This window comes from Syngnathus scovelli, chromosome 12 (genome assembly GCF_024217435.2).
Source record: "Syngnathus scovelli strain Florida chromosome 12, RoL_Ssco_1.2, whole genome shotgun sequence".
Lineage (NCBI taxonomy): Eukaryota > Metazoa > Chordata > Actinopteri > Syngnathiformes > Syngnathidae > Syngnathus > Syngnathus scovelli.
Window position 1 is genome coordinate 8,160,778 of NC_090858.1, and position 22,078 is coordinate 8,182,855.

At 40.6% G+C, this 22,078-nt stretch overlaps 1 protein-coding gene across 4 annotated transcripts in view; it reads left to right on the forward strand.

Annotated features, from left to right (window-relative positions):
• The window catches only part of mcu (mitochondrial calcium uniporter), a 35,254-nt gene extending 13,268 nt beyond the window's left edge, over window positions 1-21,986 (forward strand). Inside the window, exons 2-9 of one of the 4 annotated variants that reach the window (XM_049735676.2) lie at window positions 2,163-2,273; window positions 14,020-14,083; window positions 15,364-15,534; window positions 15,943-16,047; window positions 16,128-16,288; window positions 16,608-16,811; window positions 18,351-18,467; window positions 18,706-21,986. In XM_049735676.2, coding sequence (XP_049591633.1) covers window positions 2,163-2,273; window positions 14,020-14,083; window positions 15,364-15,534; window positions 15,943-16,047; window positions 16,128-16,288; window positions 16,608-16,811; window positions 18,351-18,467; window positions 18,706-18,786 — 1,014 coding nt within the window. In that variant the 3' untranslated portion in view covers window positions 18,787-21,986. The other 3 variants (XM_049735675.2, XM_049735674.2, XM_049735673.2) reach the window with 3 other exon arrangements.
• The last annotated feature ends 92 nt before the right edge of the window (window positions 21,987-22,078 follow it).

The window sequence follows — 22,078 nt, forward strand, 5'->3', positions numbered from 1 at the left end:
AAGAAAGCAGTCGCTAATTTTATTGCATTGCTTGAACCACAGTGACATTCTCGTGTTAATACGTTGTTCCTTCATAGGATTAAACTAGAAGAGATTCTCGTGTCTTGTTTATAGTCACTGTTGTTAGTCAGTGGAGGTTTGAAGGCACGCCCCATGTGAGCGTTGATGCAGTATGCCTGACCTAAAATAGATAAGCAAGAAGCAATAATCCTGCAGCAACACTTGATCATAGTACCAAGGTTCACTGCTTATCTTAATGGTGAGCTTGAGTGTAGTGTCCTGGTAGAGTGGCCATGCATTGAATTGTCTAGTAGCCCGGGTCAAAGGAATTTGCTGTAGTTTATTTTCCAAGTCCTGCTAACACATTAGTGATTTGTAATCGAAAAGCTTCCCTTAACTGGCTACCTCATAGTCTTTGCTTCAAGTCATTGGCAAGGCAAACAATCATCGATTCTCACTAGTGTTCCAACTTCAGCGGTATTGAACCGTTGAATGTATGATGGATTTTCTAACAATAAAGTCACATTTGCCTATGCACTGTGACTTGCTGCACTTAAGCTGTGAGTATAGTCTTGGTTCAATATAACAATAACTTAGTTTTTTTTTTAATCAATGAAGTTACATATGTTTTGACAATCTGCGCCAACTGCCTTTATGATTATCAATAGTGAATTAAGGTGAACTCGGAAAGCTCGCGTGAATAGCTATCCGTCGTGAACCATAAATACAACCATGAGCTGGCCATGAAACCCATGAATACTCTTTAAATTACCTTTAACAGAATTTTAATGGTACATTGAGTTGGAATAAGGAAATTTGTCATCCCCATGATATCTCCAGATATCCCGCTTTACAGTGGTCTTAATATTGGTCCAGCCTGGATGTCTTACGAACATCAGTCTTTCTTTTCTACTGAACTCAATACTGTACTGTGATCACTAATATGTATTACAAAGGGTTTTGTCTTTATTCATACCAGAATATAATTGAACTAGTGGACCAATGTGTCACAAGGCACCTCTTTTCTTGAGGTCTTTTCCAGCAAGTGTCAGTCCTCTGTAACTAATAAGAACTTGATAAACTGTGCAAAAAATGAGATTCACTTTACATTAACATTCTTACTCTTGAATATTTTATGTGTAAAGCCTTTTATGGTTGACCGAATATTGCCTGCACTGAAATCACTCATGGATCGGATAAGGTGCAGCATTCTATTTTAGATTTGTATTCACACAAATAAGCAACTGTCTTTATTGCAAGTCTACAGATGAATACCCTCAATTAAAAATATTCTTAAAAACTGCAATCTGTAGCTTTTTTTTATCCAGTGCAGCATTAGTGATAGAGATTATTTATTGTGAACATTTGTTCTTTTCTTTCGGGAATTTTCATTTCTTGTACATTGCATCATTGTCACTGTGTGGAGCACAACAAGTTCCGAAGTAGTTGTAGTCCTTTCATTTCATTTAGTGTTATTCAATTTATTAGGGATAAAGTCTGAACCTGTAATGTACTGCACAGCCTATGTGTTACTTTACTGACAAACGTGATATAACATGCCCTTAAAATGTACCGGCAAAGTTTTTAAAACTGATTGCTGCTGTTTATCATTCTTCTAAGGTCAAACACATTCCGTTCCGGGATGCTGGTCGACCTCATCCCCGAGCAAATCGTGGAAATAGAAATCATCCATTCCTCAGACATTAGACTTTAGAGGTTGCAATGTTGCACCAAATTGATTTGTCATCAGACCTCCAGGGAATAAAAAGACAAAATGCAGACACTGGTATATATTTGTAATTGTCATGAGAGGTCTTTCACTCAGTTTGGTAGCTGAGTATATTTACTGTAAACTCTGAGTTTGAATAATGGAAATACACCCAGATGGGTTGCTTGCTAACATATTGCACAGACTTTTGCAACCACATGACGTATTTAAATTGCAGCAAAAAGTCAACCACAGTAGTCTACGACGAGAAGAGGGACGCGAACAGCATCCACTTTCACGCTTCATTATTTTAATCCTCTTTTGAGGAAGCTACTGTAAACCCTTCTGGTGTTTAACTTTGCTACATCACAGCCACTTTATTTCCAATTTGAGCTGATGATGAGAGATGTTGGCTAATTTATTTCTTCCTCTTCCCATGTTGTCTTTTTAGCAGGAGGCACTGTCTGCGCCAATCACGCGCCAGACTGTCAGGAGAGCGCATGGCCTTCGGTCAGCAGCCCACTCTACACTCTTCACTCAGCCTCCCACTGCCCTATCCCCGCAGGTTAGTATTTATTTATTCATTTATTTCTTTTTTCATACGGTTTTTTAATATGAAAATCAGAAATACAAAAATTGGCACAATACCAAGCCTTGTACGAGTCTGGTACGACTATCCTGACAGTTGAAGCAACATTTTAAGGTTTGTATTTTATGTTCTTTTAGAGCAATTATTATTATTATTTCCAATATGTTTCTGTTTTGACAATGAATTAACAATTAAGGAACAGCAGATATTGTAAAATCAACTCAAGTTCAAGAGGGCATGGTTTTCACCAATATAAGGTTCACAAACCAGTTTGAAAATTTTATGAGAACAGGATATTTGTGTCTTTAGTGTTTACAGTTTTGCTCTGTATAGTGCATTAGCCCAGCAATTCTTACTCGTGCATGTACGTTGACTTTGTGGGAGTGAGCGAATGTGCTTTATTTGTCGTGGGGCACGTGTATTTTGTCTCATTGGCCAATAAAATGGACGGGGGGTTGGGGCCATTGTACAATGACAAATGAGCGCATGTTACCCTCGGCATGTGTTTACATTTAACTGCATTAGGTGTGATTGGAAAATGACAACAGAGGAATGGTTTTCTCCTCTTGCTGGGTAATAGGAAAAATAATCTTATCACCAAAGCTATGCCTAAGTTAAAGAACAAAAAATGGGTGGTAAAAGGTGTTATTTACACGTCATTGGTGAAATTGTTGAAGAACATTCTTTTTGCTGTAGTTGAATGATACATTTCTTCAGAATTTCGGCCCTAGTTGACATCCCTTCTTTGTGCCACAAGCTACTTAAGATTGAAAATATTACACTTTTACTAGTTGCAGCCAACTAATGCACCTCATTTCACTTTAATAGCTTCAAGGCTCGATTAAATTCTTGAAGAGCAATTAATCGAAAACCTAATACCCCCTTTTGTAGTGTTTCCTATGTAGCGGTGTTTCATGTTTGGGCTAGAGTTGGGATCATGTTTGTTGAAATGATATTTTCTTTGCAAAAAATGTTTAGGACACCTAGGCAACCACCCTGGCATGTACCTGGAACGCTTTAAGGTGTATTTAAAATGTCATTCTCATTTGATTTTACTCTTTATGGAAATTGGAGGGTCAGAAAAAAAAAATCTGGATTCCCCCCCGTCTATATGTGTTGTAATCATTGTATTTAAAAAAAAATATATATATTGAGAGGGTCAACACCTATGTGTGCCTCTCCCCTGACACATTGCCCCCAGAGAGGATAGCTGTTTGTTTAAGGAGGAGACACAGGAGGTTCAGGTGGGAGTGTTTTCCTTGCCAGGGCTTATTGTGAGCGTTGGGCCAATCAGCAAAGCTGTAATATTATATATCAACCTGAGTGAAGGTCAGTTCACCTTGAAATTGTCAATTCTAGCTATGCCTGTTACGCCACCTGTATTGTTTTCACCTTTTTTGCTATTTCTCCCTTTCTATTCCATCATCATCCTTCTCCATCACTCCATTACTGCAGCATCAGCACTTATCTTCCCCTTGGCAAAGGCAGATGCTCCCAATCCATCCATCCACGTGTCGCTACTTGGCATGCATCAATTTCACTGCAGTTTCCCGTGAGACTTACTGGTTGATGGCTACGCACACACGCACACAACCATTCACACGCTGATTTCTTTGAGCCATCCATGACTCAGTTCTTGGAAGGAGTGAAAGCTGAATGAGGAAGTATTTGGCTCCAGGAAGCTTGTTGGGTTTTTTGTCTGATAATTCCGACTATAGACGACGTCAAAGAGAGAAATGCAATTGATAGAAGTCATAAAAGGTGTTGCGTGGGTTGGGCACACAAAGTTGATTCATGAGATTTGAGATCTCTTTCTTCCTGGTAGTAAGGAAGATAATTTTTAGGAAATACACACAAACAAATCTTTTAGGGTCCAACATTATTTAGAAGAGTAAGCAAATTAGTTGCAGTGAACAATGGCTTCAGTTTTCCTCTACAAAGCATGTGTGTTTTAAAGACAGTCACAAAAGAATTTTCTTGCCATTAGGTTGATATATTGCACTTGCCATTCAGAACACAAGTAGTGAACCATATGTCTTTCCCCATTTTCTTATCAAAGTTTATAGTGTGCACTCTACTCGTCTTGTATTGTTTTCGTGTGCTCTGACATTTGGTTTGATGGGCCATAAATAAATGTCTTCAAATATTTCTCATTTGAGACCCTGACTTTTATTTCATTTAGCTATTGAGTAATAGCTCTGCCTTTCGGTACGGATAGACATTTTTAGCTATGTTATGTTTTGCTTTGTCAAAACTAAAGGGTTAGTCCTGTTTATATTTTTGTAGATCGTCAGAGCAAAAAAAAAATCCCATTTATTTTAGTCTTCTAGTCAACCTGAACATTAGTTGAATTCAGAACACAATTTCCCAGAGAATCGATATCGGAAAATACATTATCCGTTATTAGAAATAACAAAATCAATAGATGTCATTAGCCCAGCCGTATGTAGGGCTGACTCTTTTGCATGACATCAGGCATAATTTCAGCCAAACAAATAATAGGGTGCATAAAGTGTGTTAATGATCTTAACCCTTGAGGTATTTTGATGAAGGTGTTTCCCAGCATGTTAATAAAACACTTGTGCAATGTTTTGAAATGTAAAAACGTACAAATGCCGAATGTGTGTCCTTGTTAGGTAGAAAGGTGCTGCTCAAAAGTGGTCCGTTTGTTATTTGTGCAGCCTGGTGCTGTTTTTACACCAATTTATGTGTCACGGTGTGTGCAGCTCAAATTGGGAGTTGACAGTGAAATCCCAAAGAACAGATTGATCGGAATTTCTTGCTGACTCTGAAGGTTCATTTCTATAAATCTGCACAGTGCTTTCTTGGGGAATGAATGAGCTAAAATTCAATTTTCTTTGTTTGTCAATGTTAGCAGCGAAATATGAAAAAATATATTTGTCATATTACTCTCAATCTAAATGACCTCAGTAAGTCTTGCATAGCCAAACTGCACTTTGACCATGTTGTTCCACTAGGCATTGAGTTTGAAATGAAATTGATTATTCCATCATGTCAAATGGGAACAAACACTTGACTGCTTAGAAACGCCTACAGTGGGCTGTAAAGCTGAGATCCCATTGTGATGTCTAATGACATTATTGATTGACTGTTTCTTGTTTCTAGATTAGTAATTTGGTTCATATCTGTTGAGTTCTGTTTACATTTTCCAGAGTTACTTTGCAAAATGAACTGACGTCACGGAGTAAATACTGTACAAGCCTTGAATGTTATTAAAAAAAAAATACTTTCACTACTAAGCAGTTCGGCGGAACTTATGCGGAAGAGAATGGATGCACAAGTCAAATAAGCAAGCAGTCCAATTTTCAGCCGGCAAAAAGGTCTCGGACAGTATTTCATTGCCTCCTTTTCGTTTCTGTGAATGTGACGTGTTTGTTCCAGCTTTCCCAGCTTTGGGACTGACGGAAAACACAGCACACAGACCACACAGGAGGAGGCAAAGAGGACTGACAAGGCTGAAAAATGGCTAATGAAGTCAGTAGAGATTAGCGCTGGATCCAACTCCACAGTTCAACTATTATTAAATTTGTCCCTTTCCTCTAATCTCAGTTCAGTGTGTCCTCCATTGTTGCCTCTTTTATGTGACCTAAATGACCTCAAATTTAGCAAGTGAGTCTCTATAATCCTTAGAACAAAGTCATCATCTTCATATCTCACTGACTCAGTATTTCCATTGGCTGCATTAGTATGCAGGACGTGTTTTTACATTTCCTTCAAGTTGTGACTTGTCTTCTCGATTCTTGGCTTCTGTGAGCGATCACGCCTCCTCTGCCTTATTTCTGCTCCCTGTTGCCTCTCCATTTGACTTGGATGCTGAGGAATAAGGTCTGCTTGGGCACCTTATTATTTTTGTGGATGATTTTGGCACCTTGAAGCAACCTTACTGTAATTGGTGTTGGTATTATTAAGTTATATTCACTCGCCAAAGGCTTTTATTAGGATAAATAAACAGCCAATTTTAGGCCCTACAGAATCCATCTTGGCAAGTTGTCTCATGTTGCATGGCTTCAATATAAAAAACAAGAAAAGGAAATAATAATCTTCCATAGTAATAAACAACTAAAGCATTTGTCATCTTATTTGACCTATGAACAGTCGTTTTAAAATCATGTCGCTTTTTCACACCCTGTACCACTAGCAAGCAATTTGGATTCCGTCCCATCCTAATTGGACTGGTATTTCTTTGCGATTTGCGTTCTACACATCTCAAATGTATTTTATTGTTGGCAGTGTAACATAATGTGTATCACATCGGCCTGAGTGATGAGATCTGTGCCATCCATCCCTCCAATGGGGAAAGTGCCAAATTAAAAATGCACAGCCACCTCCACAGTGTCTGGTCCAGTCCATGTCAGTTAATTACAACACTTCTTGCTGCTTGCTATACCACGTCCATGTGGACTGGAGCAAAGTAAAACTTAGACCGAGCTGCTGACACAGAAAGCAGAGAGCAGCCAGCAATTCCATGGAGTCCGATTTCGAGGCGTCTCTCGTGCTCTCTCTCTCTCTCTCTCTCTCTCTCTCCATTGAGCACAAAGTGATGTAATCAGACATCTACCGAGGCTGATTGATTGCTGAACTCTTGAGTTGTCTTATCTTGCATGGAGGATCAGTGGTGTAACAGAAAGGCCTTCTATTGCCTCAGTCATGGCCAAGGCATTTTGTGGCGTTGGAACTAGGCTGTCATGAAAAGCAACCCAGTCACTGTTTCCTCAAAAGGAACATTCCAATGCTATGCTTCATAAATAGCAGTTTCGGCCTCAGGAGAAATATATTGCCTTAAGTGGGATGCTGTACTGTAGTCTGCCTAGTCAGCCTTGCACACACTCAGAGGTCCACGAAACTCATAGGCATTCTTATGCATTTGGGGTCACAATTAAAAACAGTTCCCGGGTGTCTTAACATCTCCTACTTTTGTCAAAATGGATCAAACTTACAGCATTTCCCTTGCCATGGTCAAATCAGATCTTGGTTGGACGGATCTGAATCATCGTGCTCCGCATACTGCTGAACCACGGGCCTGCCCGACTTTTGTTGGATTGACACCATCGTGCTAGCACGTTCCTGCTGTCATTTGGTTGTCTCCTCTTCTGCCTGTGAATTTTCGCGGTGGCTGGCTTCTGCAAGCGGTAGTAGCACCCAGAGTGTGGAAACAAGCACCCCTTGGATAATTTTTGATCCACATGGAAACCACTCCAATTTGCGTCTGTCACAATTATACAGAACAGCAACATAGTGTGGAAAAAAAAAAAAAGAAGTCCTTTACAGGCTTCTAATACTGACTGTTCGGTTTGACAAATTATTTTGATCACATCCCGAACACTTACAATTAATTATTTTTTTCTTTTTTATTTACTTTTATTTGTCAATAATATTGGATCAGGTTTTGAAAGCAAGGCAGAGATGCAGTGCGAAAAGTAGGACATATTATGTACCCGTCAGCATTGCAGATGAAAACTGGTGATATCCTAATGCTAACGTAAATTTTAATAACAGCCTTGATGGACGTCCCCTGACAAATCCCAAAATTAATGTTTTGCCCAATTGTATTTTTTGGTGCCCGATTTCTCACACCCAGAGGGAGACCAGATTCGGAAGACTTTCCAAAACCTTAACATTTTTGTAAACCTCTGTACAAAGTCTTTGTTGCCTCAAACTGCGACAGCTGAATAAATTGCTGCTCACTGAAGATGCTCAAAGCGATGAGGAGTCAGGCAGGAGCTGTTTGAACAATACTCAACTTTTGACTATGTAAAGTTGGTCACAATCTAGGTCAGCACATATAGATTACATATTAGTACTTTACAAGGACCAAATTATAGTCCTAATTAAATCGAGTGGGCAGAAAAGCTAGATGCATACCCCTCAAGCTCCTGATAATGGTGGGAAAAAGGAATTCGGAATGCATTATTGGACTGAAAGTGCTTTTTCAGCTGCATTGATTCCAGGTGTTTGCTTTATGTGAGTTGCAACCGACTTGGATCACCTTAAGATAAAGAACCCAGTCTAAGGAATAGCAAGTGTGTGAGATGTCTATGTATAGGCCAAGATTGGCGCGTATCTTTGAAAATCCTTCAGCTTGGAAGGGAATTGATGAAAGAGCGAATGAAGAAGTGCGGGGGGGATTGGTTCGTCCGTGCGTTACGGCACTGTAGCTCGGAAAAGGCCTGAGAGTTGCATGACTCGCAATGCAATTATCACGGACATGAGCAGCAAGTGCCATCTGCTATGAGTGATCAAAAAGGGTCATATCGTGCCTGTAAAATAAACACCTGCCCCCACGCACGTCTATATGCAGGCATATTGTGTATACTGTGTAAACACATTATTCAAGCAAAGAGGATCTCACAATGGAGCGGCGGTTTCAGGCGTGGAAGCCTGTTTTGCTGCTTAATAATGCAGCTGGTTCTCACGTTGCCGGTCCCAGGAAGGCGCGGAGAAGTCTTGCGAGGTGGGCGACTGGCCGTGATGTTTATGATTCCTGCTCAAATGGTATAAAATTAATGTACAGCTAGGGTTTTATCCTGTGGATTATGCAAAGCTTGAGTAGACATTAATTAATCAAAGCATACTCAGGGTCCGAAAGCCAATTTACCAAATTAAGATGGAACTAATCTATTTATATATTGCGTGCAGTAACAGCTGTGGCTTTTTGATTTTCGAACTAGCCAAATCGCAGTCAACTCTGCAGTGCAGTAGAGAAATCAGGTTGTCACCATCTTAAATCCATGCTTTGTAACAGTTTGTGCAACGTGTGAGCGGAGATGGTGTAATATGGTGGTGCCGAAGAACGGGACAGGAGATTTCATTGTCTGTCAACGACGCAGCCTTTTCTGTATTGCATAAGTGCAACTGTAACGCTAAGTGCAATACCGGCAGTAAAGTTTCTTATTTTAGATTTGGAATTGAGACATTTTTTAACTTTTAAATGTGCATTTTGTTTTTATGTTTTTGCCTTATTTTGAATTGGCATAAATTCCCCGGATTATAGAAATGATCTGCCTATATATACAAAACAGGATAAATTGATATTTTTCTGTTTATTTAAAATTCTGGTGCAGTCGTCTTAACGTGCATAAGTTGACAAGCAGCACTTTTGTAATCTTTCGTTTGGGTAAACTAACTAAAGCCATTGTATGAAAAGACGATGATGGGATATTCTCCAGAATTCGGTTTTGAAACCTTGAGTAAAAAAACATACAGCTACAACTGTGGTTAATCCTATTATTGCAAAAAGGCCTGTGTTTATTTCTTGCATTCATTTAGTTAACATTTGCTTATTTCTTAGACATAGTGAATTATGTCCTAATGCAAGTGTACTGAAAATAGATTTTAAAGTATAAGACTCAGCAGTCCCTTAATGTAATATAGAAGCGCAATAAATCTGGAAACAACCAGAGGAAAGCAACACACACACTGCATTGCCTCACTGGATTAATGAATGGGAGTCTCGTTTTCTTTCATCCCTTCTCACGAGTGATGAGAGTCATGAGACCGTAGATACACTGCCTTTCTAATTTAATAGCTCATAAACCCCGTTTGGCTTTTTCTTAACTTACAATTCACACGGAATATGTTCTCAAAATTGTGAAGTGTGTGTGTGTCGGCTAATTTTAGGCGAAGTACTGTGTACTCTGCATTTATATCTTTACGGTGTGACCTCTCGGTTAACTCTACCTTGACCGTGGTTCTAGCATTTCCTATGATGCTAACACGATAGAGTACCTAATGACTCGGCTGCCGGGAAATTGGCCCCATATCCATTTGATTGATTGTAAATCTGTCCTTTTCTTCGGACTCTAACCAGCAAAGTGTAGCGTCCGATAAATAGGATTAAAATTAAAGCAATTTCCATTTCCAGTGATGGCAAGAATAGTTAATAATATGGGCTCTTGCATATACTGTATGAAATATTTCACCAATCACTTTGGGAAATCGGCCATGTTATCCAGGATGTTGCCGCCCAGAAAAGCGTATTAGCACATAGATGGATACAGCCATTGTGCAGATAAATGACAGAGTGCTGCAAATCCCCGCAAGGGAATCATGAAATGGGAATTATGTCAGCGACATGATTCTTCAACACGGTTTTTGTTCTGATGCGTTCTGAGGGAGAAGATTTTAAACTGCTTTGTCAGTTTCTGTTCAGTTCAGCTGTCAAGATTTAAGTTCGGGTTGGTTTTAGTGGAGAAGGTGAATTATTTTGTCTGAAATGCCCCAAAAAAATAATGCCAAGCGTTGTTTAGATTTGTCTCTACGTGACATATACATACAAGCCCCAATAACTGAACGTTTGAACAACTTCACTGTAAACCAAGACCTCAAATTTTGCATCAATCACAACCGTCCGGAAGTACAGTAAAATCTAGTGTAAGGTAAAGCGCAGTGCAGATGAGAGAAGAGAGATGTTGAGAACAGCTTATCAGGATTCAGTGAGAGCTAAACGGCGAGAGGAGGGGTACGGCGAGGGGCAACCCCCTGATTCAAGACGAGGAATTCCTCTACTGCAGTGATCAGCAACCTCCGCCTTCCCTCTCCCCTCCTCCCTACTTGCTGCTGCTCCCCCTCACCCTACCCCTCCAACCTATACCATACTCAATGAAGGGGAGTCACGTTTGAGACACGTTGTGTGTGCTGCAGGGCACAGTATATGCATGCAGCAGCACACTGGTGACTCTTACTCCGGCCATCATTCATCTCGATGACTCCCCCTCCTGCCACTCCATTTATCCTTACATTCCCCTCATCCTCCGTCCCTCCCTTTCAGATCATCTGTCCGTCCTCCTGTTTGCGCTCAGTGTCTGCCTTTGTCCCGCTCTTTTATTTGCATGACATTGATTCCAAGGTTGTTTTACTATTGACTGCAGCTACGCGCTTAAATATTTCACGCAGTATCTCAGCGCCGGCTGCGTGCCGAGAAGTGTGAGGGGCAATGCGAGGCGGGCGAGAAGTAAAGTGGTGTGGCGCTGGTGGGTTTACTTTGCTCAGACGTTCTGCCACTGCTGCTGTCAAGCAGGCTGGTGAACAGACGGGTGGACAAACACACACGCCACCTGCAAATAGATGCAGATACATCACCACAGATGGGCGCACACACGTCACATTCACAATCATTTGCCTATGTTCATGATTCCACTCGGCTGCAATCTTTCATGGGAGCTTAAAGTCAGCAAATGAGCACTGGAGCAATTCAAGACAGTCTCGAATGCCTCTCTCAGCTTGTCATCTGATCAGCAGCCTAATCACTGTTTGAGCTCCCATGATACCATGGGACAGCAATCACTGCAGGACACACATTTCTTTGTGTGTGTGTGTGCTTGTTTGTGTATAGCCTTCAGATAAAATATCCTTGTGCCAACCACCAGAGCCGCTTTTGGTGATTTTGAATACTGATATGATGTGGAATGTTGCAGAATTAATACAGTAGCATTTACAGCCATTGTCACCATAACATACCTGATAGCTGTAATTATTAGATAAGGGTATTTTAAGAACCTTGTTTGCCTTATGAGATGATACCACCAAATAGTAGTTGTTGTAGAGACCTACCACTTCATGTGGAGTTTTTTTCCTCATCGGAACAGGGACAATGTGGAAATTGCTGGTCATGAGTGGAAATGGCTGTTTGTATTTGCCGTGTGGTTGACTGGCAACCAGTTCAGGCTGTCTTTATGTTTCTCTCACAGCGTCAGCTGGGATGGGCTCCAGCTCCCCCGTGACCCTGAATGAGTGATAGAAAATAGCTTTGACATACCCGTCGTCTTTGTTCATCTAATCAACTCAGCACTGTCAGTGCCTTTACTCTTTGCAGTTGAATTTGCGTCTCTGGATTAAACAACAGTGGGAAGGATGTGATTGGCAATCAGATACCCTGATAAAAAGCAGAGACATTTAATCACCAACAGCTCTGCCTTGCATTAGTCTGGGGAAGGCAGGTTATCCCATCTCTGGGCATTCTGACAAGAAAAACAACCATCAAATTCATGTCCTGGTTCACAAATGTGTCCATTTATACCTGTACTATGATGCTTTCTTAGACGGCCGCATCCCAGAACTGTCAGTGGACAGTTATAAATAGAAACTTGCATCATTGTTGTTTTGCTCAGTAAGATTCAAGAAGTAGTACGCTATAGTTGCAGTGGATACTGTGTGCAATAGTCATAGCTGGTTCTCAAAATACTCAAAAGATATTATGTGAACGTCATACACATATATTGCATATGTTCAGCAGTGTGAAAAATTGCTTAGTTCTGTCTCTTCATTGTGGCTTTAGGAGCACACTTAGCTGTTGCGGTATTATGATTCTAGCATAACAGTAGCTCACCCATGCGAATAATTTGAAACATCGGAAAAGTTTACTGCCTTTGTTGTTCTTTGCTGTATTTCCACTGCCTCATTACACCTTGCTCCACTGTACATGCATGTAAGCGGATGTGACAGCTAATTTAATGTCTTAAAAGGCTTCATTGCTGCTCCTCGAAAAGGGCTCGAGTCGTGTGATTGGAAATGTGCTGTGCAAATGGACTCCTATATTTGCAGCATTAGAAAAGGGTTTCCCCAAGCCGTGCTCAACTGCACCCGCCTCCTCCCCTCAGTGTCTGACACAACTGAGGCACTCATTGAGGCTGCCGCCGTCTTTGTCACCCACTGCAGTGTTTTTCTGCCAATAGTGCTCTAGATATTGTTTAATTGATATAGAATGTGAGGCAATGGATTTTTTAAAAAAAATCAATGAATTCAACAATGTCATTCGTGGGGTGTGGCTAGGGTTATAAAATTATGGAAATTAAGAAAGTATGTGAACTATTGATCTTTAATAAAAAAGCTAAATATTACTTAAAAGAAAAAAACACACACACGACAGCAAACAATTTCAGGCCATGTACCTTTTGCATTCAACAGTTTTAAAATATTGCCAAATAATTGAATTTTCCTTTTCTTTAAATATTCAATTGAAGTTATTTAATACTATTAAATCAATTACGCACATGCATTCATAAAATCTATATGCAACTTTTCCTCATTAGGTCATGGGCAAATTGGAGCTATTCTCAGCTGACAGTGGGCAAGAGATCGTGGGGCACAGTCAAAAATTGTATTAGCATATAGTATGTCTTGTTGCCAAACAAAATGTCCATATGTGTTTATTTATCTAAACCCAAATGAACGGTAATTTCCTATAGTAACTTGGCCATCTGCTCTCATTACAGCCCTAGTGCGCACCATACATGCGGGCCGAGACAGCTCATTGAAGTGGGTCTGTTGCTTTGAGTTATTTTTGTCTCAGCGGCATAGCAAACGAAATCCTTTCACTACCCCCAACGCCCCACCCCCACACGTTTTTACATTTTACAATAAACAAAACTTACATTTTAGAATTTATTTGGGGCATTTCAGCCAGGAAGAAATACAACTCCATAACTCAGAAAAATGTGTGACATGTTTTATTAGTGTTAGTATTATTGTGTAAATTTGGGTTTTGCTGCACAATCGGTAGGTTTTACTCAAATGCTTTTTTCTCAGTTGAAAATGCGTTCGGGTGAAAATGTTAATGTGATCCAGGAACAAATGTTTTCTGCAAAATTCCCTGTTTCCGTTTGGATCAACAACCAAATACTATCATTCATATCATATCTTTATAATGTAAATGTATATATTCTCCTTAATATGAAGGCCTTTTTTTTCCCCTCCTTGTCTGCAGATTTGGAGGGGCTCCCCTTCATGGCACGGCCAGAAAATGTTGTGTACCCCGGCTTCTACAGAGGGTAAGTTCTCCCCCTCCCCTCCCTTCTCCTTTAGTCACAGATGCTGTTTATTCCCAAACATATGATCAAAAACCCTGAGGTGTAGCAAAAGCTTCCTTTTTTTTTGCTGGAGGAAAGCCCTGACTTTGCCTCGAATCTTGTCTGTAACAAAATTGTGCATTGATTCCCACAGTGGAGCGTCATGTAGCTGTCATTGTAGGATATCTTAGGGTAGAGAGTGATTGGCAGGAGGAATGAAAAGTTATAGGGTGACAATTTGCTGATTTTATCTTAAAGTCGGCTGTAATAGCTGTGGGATTGTGAGATGGGAGATACCCTAAGCGATGATGGCTGCACAGGGCAAGATAAAGGCAGCAGGAGGAGGTGGAGAGAAGCGCTGTGGTGGGTAGGGAAATTAATGCGCGCACCTTTGTGTATTTGGTGACGATCCAAAGTAGCTGGACCCGGCCGGTGCCGCCATTGCCAAATGATGATGTGCTGATTCACTGCAGTGGTTTTGAGGAGGGAGGAGTTTACCGTGGCGGCAGCAGTACTGCAGCTTGGATTACGTCCATTGTGGAATTGAATTGGATTTATTGCCCTCTGTCATTAAGACCCACTCATGTGTCAAGTTGATTCTTTTCCTCTTGAAAATGAGTTTTGAATAAATTGCATGTTCTTTAGGTTGCACATTTGTCAGTCTAATCACGCAGGCATAATGTAGAGGTCTTTAAGGCTATCCATGGGAATACAAAATATCAATAGTTGGCATCAGTAAATTGACCTAACTGCTCTAAGAGGGAAAGGTCAGCGATATTACAATGTATTGATCGTCCAGGCTTGGCAGGGTTTACTTTGATGAAACTGTCCTTTTGCGTGCATTGCGAGATGTTTATTTTACACTTTTTTTTTTTAGATACTTTTCTGATAAAGCTCTTACATTTATCAGACATCTCCAGCCTACCAGGAATCAAATTTGTGCTAAGCCGCTTGTGTGGTGGCACTTAGAAGGAAAAAAAAAAAGTTTGCCTTTCAGCCTTTGCTGAATTTTGGCTCCACTTGATGAAATTGATCAACTTTTATATCTTTCCAGTAGATCTGAGTGACCATTTTACATTTTTCTGATTTCAAGTGGCTTTGTCTGTTTTAAGAACATGTGTATATATAAGAAAAAAAAAATCCATTACTCTCACGCTGTGACTTTCCCACCCTCTGTTTTCTCTCCAGCTAATCTCTCTCAATGGAACGTCTTGATCACAAATGGTATTAATCTTTGTCTTTGTGCCTCAACCGCCACCCAGAGGTGACAGTGGTGTACCAGAACGGGCTGCCAGTCATCTCGGTTAGTTTGCCGTCCAGGCGAGAACGCTGTCAGTTCACCCTCAAGCCGCTGAGTGATTGCGTGGGAGTTTTCCTGCAACAACTCCAAGCAGAGGACAGAGGCATCGATCGGGTAGCCATCTACTCCACGGGTACGCTCTCTCACTTTCTCTCGGTCTCTCGCTCTCTCTCTTTTACACGCATTCACACACATTCTATCCATCTCCTCTAGTAGATTACGCATGTGCTTGCCCTTTCATACTTTCAAGTGTATTTTGATGCCGTTAAGTGTTCCTGCTGCTGCGGCTTGGCAACAGAATTTAATCCTTTCACATGTGCTATGAAGTAAATTTGCCCCGCTTCGATGCTTCATTATACTAGAACAATTGGCGCTCTGAATCTTCTCTCAGCGTGGAAGTGCTTCTGCTCTCCCTCTCGTGATAATCAGAGCGAAACGAGCCCCCTGGTCAAGAGAGCTTGGGGGTGTATGGAGTGGTTAACCGGCAACTCTTATTGCTCCCCTTTTGCGTTATATTTCTATCTTTCTTTGCTTTCTCCAGATGGAGCCAGAGTCGCCTCCTCTACAGGCATTGACATCTTGTTACTGGATGATTTCAAGCTCGTCATTAACGACACCACCCATCTTGTCCGGCCACCGAGGAGAGGTGCGGATGTTCACGTCATGATTGTAGGAATAAGGCAAAGAAGAAAACCATTAATCGTGATTTATTTGTCTTCCCATCAGAGTTGCTGCCACACGAGGATACAGAAAGGCTGAATGACGTCAAGTTCTTGGTGCAGCAGCTCTATACCACCCTGCGCATTGAAGAGCACCAACTCAGCAAAGAGCGTGAGCTGATTGGACGACTCGAGGAGCTCAACTCTCAGCTGCGCCCCCTTGAGAAGGTCTGCAGCTGCGTGTTGAGCATAGAGTCTGAAAAAAAATCAACATATCATAGCACTAATATAGGCATTGGGTACCTGATTAATGAAGGACTTTTCTATTCATTCTTATGCCAATCAGGCTCTCTGGTAAAGGTGAATAATCGCATACTATCTGCTAAATTTAGCTCAAGATAATATATTATTTGTCGTTAAAATTTATATTTATTTTGGGGGTGAGCAGGATTAAATATTTATCACGATTCATGAGATTATTTCTTAATGTTGACCTGTTTGGCACATTGTTCATGAGTTGCTCCTCCCACTGTTTTTCCACATGAAGGTGAAGCAGGAGCTGAGTAGAAAGGCAGAGCGACGCACTACTTGGGTGCTGTGGGGCGGCATGGCATACATGGCCACCCAGTTCGGCATCCTGGCCAGGCTGACATGGTGGGAGTACTCCTGGGATATCATGGAGCCTGTCACCTATTTCATCACATACGGCACAGCCATGGCCATGTATGCATATTTTGTACTCACGCGTCAGGTAAGAAAATTGACAATGCTGCCAATCCACATAGATTGAAGTGAATATCCCGGTTTTGAAATAGAATGCTGATTGTGTTTCATCCAGACGACAGAAGGGGGTCATGAATGTTTTGATGATTATGGAAATGATTTGACTCATTTCTGGCCTTTGCCATTACCAGTTCTCACCCCAATTTCTTATATATTCTAGACTGTCTCTCAGCATTATCAGAGAGAATATCATTTGGCATAAAATCCTGGAGTACAGTTGTCAGCCTGCCCTCGAGAACCCTTCGCGCTTTTTACACAACCATTACCGGCTACTGCCGTTTCACCTTGCTGCCCCATTAGCTTTGCTTAGTAACAGTTGCAATAGTAACCGTTGTTGCACACATGTCGACAGAACAGGGACTGCTAGCGACAGAAACACAAATGTTCCCGGCACCACCATTACAGAATGTCAGATTACTTTATACTTTAGGACCCAGACGTTTTTGCTATACAATTGCTATCATAACGTTTGATATGGTGTTATAAAGTACAAAAAAACCTTGTTTTTGACAGTATTTTGATGTCACATTAAAGTATTTGAAAGGTTGCTAACTTCATACAAGCGCAAGCAATATAGGTGCTTATTTTATTTTGACATAGGCAAAGCTTTTCATGATAAATCTATAACATGATTCATTTAGATTGCTGTTTCTGCCCCGCCACTGCTTTTCTGCCACTTGATAAATGAAAATATTAACACTACAACAGAATCACGTATAGGAGATTTGGCAATCATTTAAAAAATATAGTATATATATTTTCTGTGATTTTTTCACTGTAACAAAACAAAATTTCACTGTACTGATAATATATGGAGAGAAACTTTAACACAACATATTCAAGGACACAAATTGTTTGGACATGATAGAAATTGAAATAGTCTGTGCCAGGGCCTCACTGCCACAATATCCTTGTTAACTGTACAGGCACCCAAGAAACATTTTAGCCTTGGCTGGCAACCGCTTATCCTCACAAGGGTCGCGAGCGTCCTGGAAGCTATACCAGCTGTCTTTGGTCGATTACACACTGAGTAACTATTGTACTAGTGTAAAAATAACATCTATCCATTAGTAAAACAATCTAAATGTTAGGAACTGATTATAAAAGCCCAATTCTTCTCTTTTCATTCTTTGTCACAGTGGACAAAATGTTCTTTCCGCTGATTAAATGAAATCTGACATTAATATGAGGGAGAATAGGCTCAGTTATAACTGCTGGCACTTTCCTCCAAAATGTGAACCCATTGATTCTCCCCGGTTAAATTGAGGACAAATTTAAAAAACAGCATTTGCAGTATTACAGCAAACTCTCCAGAGCGTCTTTGTAACGTCCTGCCCTAATTTTGTATGTTTTGAAAGACTGACAATGTAAGTGTTGCCCTTTTCTCAGCATTTGTGATTCACCTCTAGCAAAGCTATTTCAATAACCCTAATCTGATCTGTCAGGCAGTGCATCACAAAAAAACTCTGATAATGCTTAGGAAATGCGGTTTCTTTGTCACCTGCAGGAGTACGTGTACCCCGACGCCAGAGACAGACAGTATCTGCTCTTCCTCCACAAGGGGGTGAAAAGGACACGCTTTGACATAGAGAAGTATAACAAGCTCAAAGAGGATATCTCGGAGGTACAATTGGTTCTCAAAATGTTTTTATGCTTGCACTTGCAATACAGAACGGTGGATATAAAGTCTACACACCCCTGCTCAAGATAAACAGACCAAGATAAATTATCTCAAAATGTTTAATTAATGTAAACAAGTTTAGATTATTTATTTTTTTCCCACAACAGGGGTGTGTAGACTTTTTTTTCGTCCTCTATAGATGTGCTTTGCTTTTTTTCCTCACTGCTTACCTGACCTCCAGGTGGAGTTGGATCTGAAACGTCTTAGGGACCCACTACAGCTTCAGCTCCCAGTTCAACAGCTCAATGTTGGTAAAGATTGATGGGAAGAGTAACACCTCCCTCTTCTGCCGGCATTCCCTTTTCTATCCCTAGCCAACCCCCCACCACCCCTCACCCTGCCTTATATGAAACCTGCCCTCCTCTACAACTCTCCTGCATCCCCCCCGTCTTCAAGTTGGGAGTCCCCGCCTCCCCGCCCTTTCCTTTTTACTTCCCTGACTGAACCAACTGTATGGAATTGCAACTGAAAATCACAGAAGGGAATGTTGGTGAGCTGAAAAAAAAAAAAAAAAAAAAAAAAAAAAAAACAACCTCACAGTGATGGTGGAGTTAAACTTGCTACTTGGCTAAGTGGTTTAGCCTCTGAATGGACATACTGCAATGAACCTGAGGGGCAAACAGGAAATACCACAACCTGACCCTCTTGCACAGCAGAAGTTATTTCTGTGTACTAGTTGTGCATGTACGTATGTGTGTGTCACATGCAGGCAGAGCCAACATTTGCCATTTAGTGAGTTGACACACACACGCACACACACTGGCTGGGGGGCAGGTTCTGAGGAGCGTCTCTATCCCACCCATGAAACAAGTTTACAAGGCTCAAAGAGACGCTGTCTTCCCGTGGCTGAACTCTGCTGCCTCTTCACACTCTGGCCACGCCTCCTCCAGGTTGACGGACCACCATCCTTCCTCAACTTGACCTTTGATAGGAGTCCGTTTAGAACCCCGTTTCCTTTTCCCAGGCAGCCCATCCTGCCAAGTATGAGAAGTACTACCGACAACAACATCACTGTGTGTTCTTTAATTCCCCACTCCAAAAAATATTTTGGCACTTTTTATTTTGAAAGCCATAGTATATTTGTTATGAAATGAATATAAAATAAATCTATATGTATACAATCAAATAAACCGAATGACCAGATGCTAGTTGTTTCCCAGTGGGGGGAGGAGCTCGTCTTAAAATGTCACTCACGCCATGTAGATTCATCATGTTGTCATATAGACACAAAGAGCATTAAATACCTCCTTTCTTTAACTCCAATGTTCTACTAGAACAAGTCCGATTTAGCTGTCAGATGTGTGCAATTTTTTTTTCTTTTCTTTTTTTTGTTAAGAAAAATGTCATCACATCTGCATAGTTTGGGTTGAACACATAAATTTCCACTCTTGAGGTGAAATGAAATAAAAGCCTCATTGTGAGAGCGTTCTCTCCCCACTGTCGCTGTTCCACCTCCCTGCTCCCTCCATGACAAGGCAGGGTAGACTGCATGCTGTGGTACGCCCTCAGTAGAAGTTTGTGAATGTGTAGGCACGCCATAGTCATTTTCTACTCCAATGGAAACTGCTCTTTGTCTCATATAGCTTTTAGTGGATAAGGCACTCCGTCATTCCCGTTTGTTTAAGTCTGTTTATCGAAGCCATACTGTGCGTTAAGGACAAAAATATATTTCCGTGTGGTGGTCTTTGATCGGTGACCCTCCCTCTCACTGTTTTGTCCATGCCTCCAAAAATGCAAAGGAGTATTAGGAACATACAGAAAAGAAAAAAAATAATGAGACTGTAAGAGCCAAGAGGTTGAAATCATGAGAGAAAAAAATGTTTTGGAATAAAGTTGTAACGTTAATAATAATATTATTAAAAAAATGTTCAATAGTAAATGAAGCTGGTAAGTTTAAAGCATAAGCAAAAAAATTAAACTAGCACTCACTTTTTTTTGCGTAAAAAAAATCCTCACTGAGACTTTTATTGCATAGAATGTATCTAGAGACTGCTGGTCTCAGATACTTCCATCTATGTGGAAATGTTGACATTTCCTCAAGTGTAAAATTGCATTACAACTTATGTCTTACCGCATTTTTCTCATGTTTCTTTTTACTTTTCTCTGTGTCCGCAATACTCCTTTGCACAGAAAGGTCTAAACTCATTTTTACCCCCACCCCCCCGTGAACAAACCTCACTCACGCCCACTGAGTGCCGATATTGCCCTGCCATTCCATCCTCTGTGTGTGTAACCGACGAGCAGATCCTCCAATTTTCTTATTAAAATGCTTCTGTTTAAAGCCAATAAAAAGTTACCTGTGCAGATAGGATTCATTTATCGTGTGCATGTGTGCGTGTGCATTATCTCTTAAGGGAGAAGGTGCCTTTTGGGATGATTAAGGATTTTAACACTGTTGCCATAGAAGCAATGGGGTAAAAAGTCACTGATGGTCGGAATGTTTTAAATGACATTTGTTGAATGGGTTTGTTGATTGAGTGAACCATCAGATTGACTCCTTTACCATCATTGCAGCTTGTCAACAGTGATAAATCCCATCCACCCTCATCCCATTCATATCCATCAATGGCTTACAATGATTTCCCTGCTGCGCACACAGTGAAGTTGTTTCCCTTGTTGGAGTTGATCGTTGTCCTCACTTAGCACTGTTTTTGTTTTGTTTACTCACAACCGTTCCTCATTTACTTCCCCGACCCACATGTCTTTTTAAAAGTCTGAATACATCAAATATAGAGATCTTTATATAAAGAGGGTGTTGCATGAATGTATGTTTACATGGGAAATTATGTACAAACAAAAAAAAGATGTATACAAAAAAGGCAAAGAAACTTTAGGGACGTTGTTAGTAGAGATTCCTAGCAGTGGACCGGCCTGCGTGTTTAGAATTAGTTCTGCCGAACTTGATCCTTGCCGATCACCTGCTCTCCATCACACCACAACCACATCCATTTTTTATTTATTTAATTTTTTTTTAACTACATTGCATTCATCCCCCCAGAATGAGAAAAAAAAGTCCATCTTCTGTGCACTAGTAAAGAGGCTTTTTGACTGCTGACCTCACTTGCTAATGTCCTGCTTCTGATTCTGGAGGAAAATGTCAGGTGCCACGTGGTAGTTTTTGGAGGGGAACACCTCCAAATACATCCCACTCTTGTCGTCCTCATGCCCTCTTTTGTTGTCCAAAATTACTTTTCTGTCTTGAATGTGTGTTTTTTGAATTTCTGCTGTGCACTTAAAAATATGTTTAAAAGAGTGGAGCATCTACGAGTGAAATGAAAATGTACTCCATTCTGACCTCCTATTTTTTATTTGTATTATTTCTTTCTGGACATTATGTTTCTGTTAACATGATGCTGTAATATTGGCAAAAAAAGAATGTATAAAATCCTGTATCATTTATGAAATATGTATAAAAGAGAAATGTAATTCAATTATCAATAAAATCCTTATCCAGGTTTTGGAGCTTGTGGTCCGCTGGCTCTTTTGTCAGTTTTATTTTTGTGTCCTACCTAGGATTGATATATCCCGTTGCTAATGTTTACAAGGCCTTGACT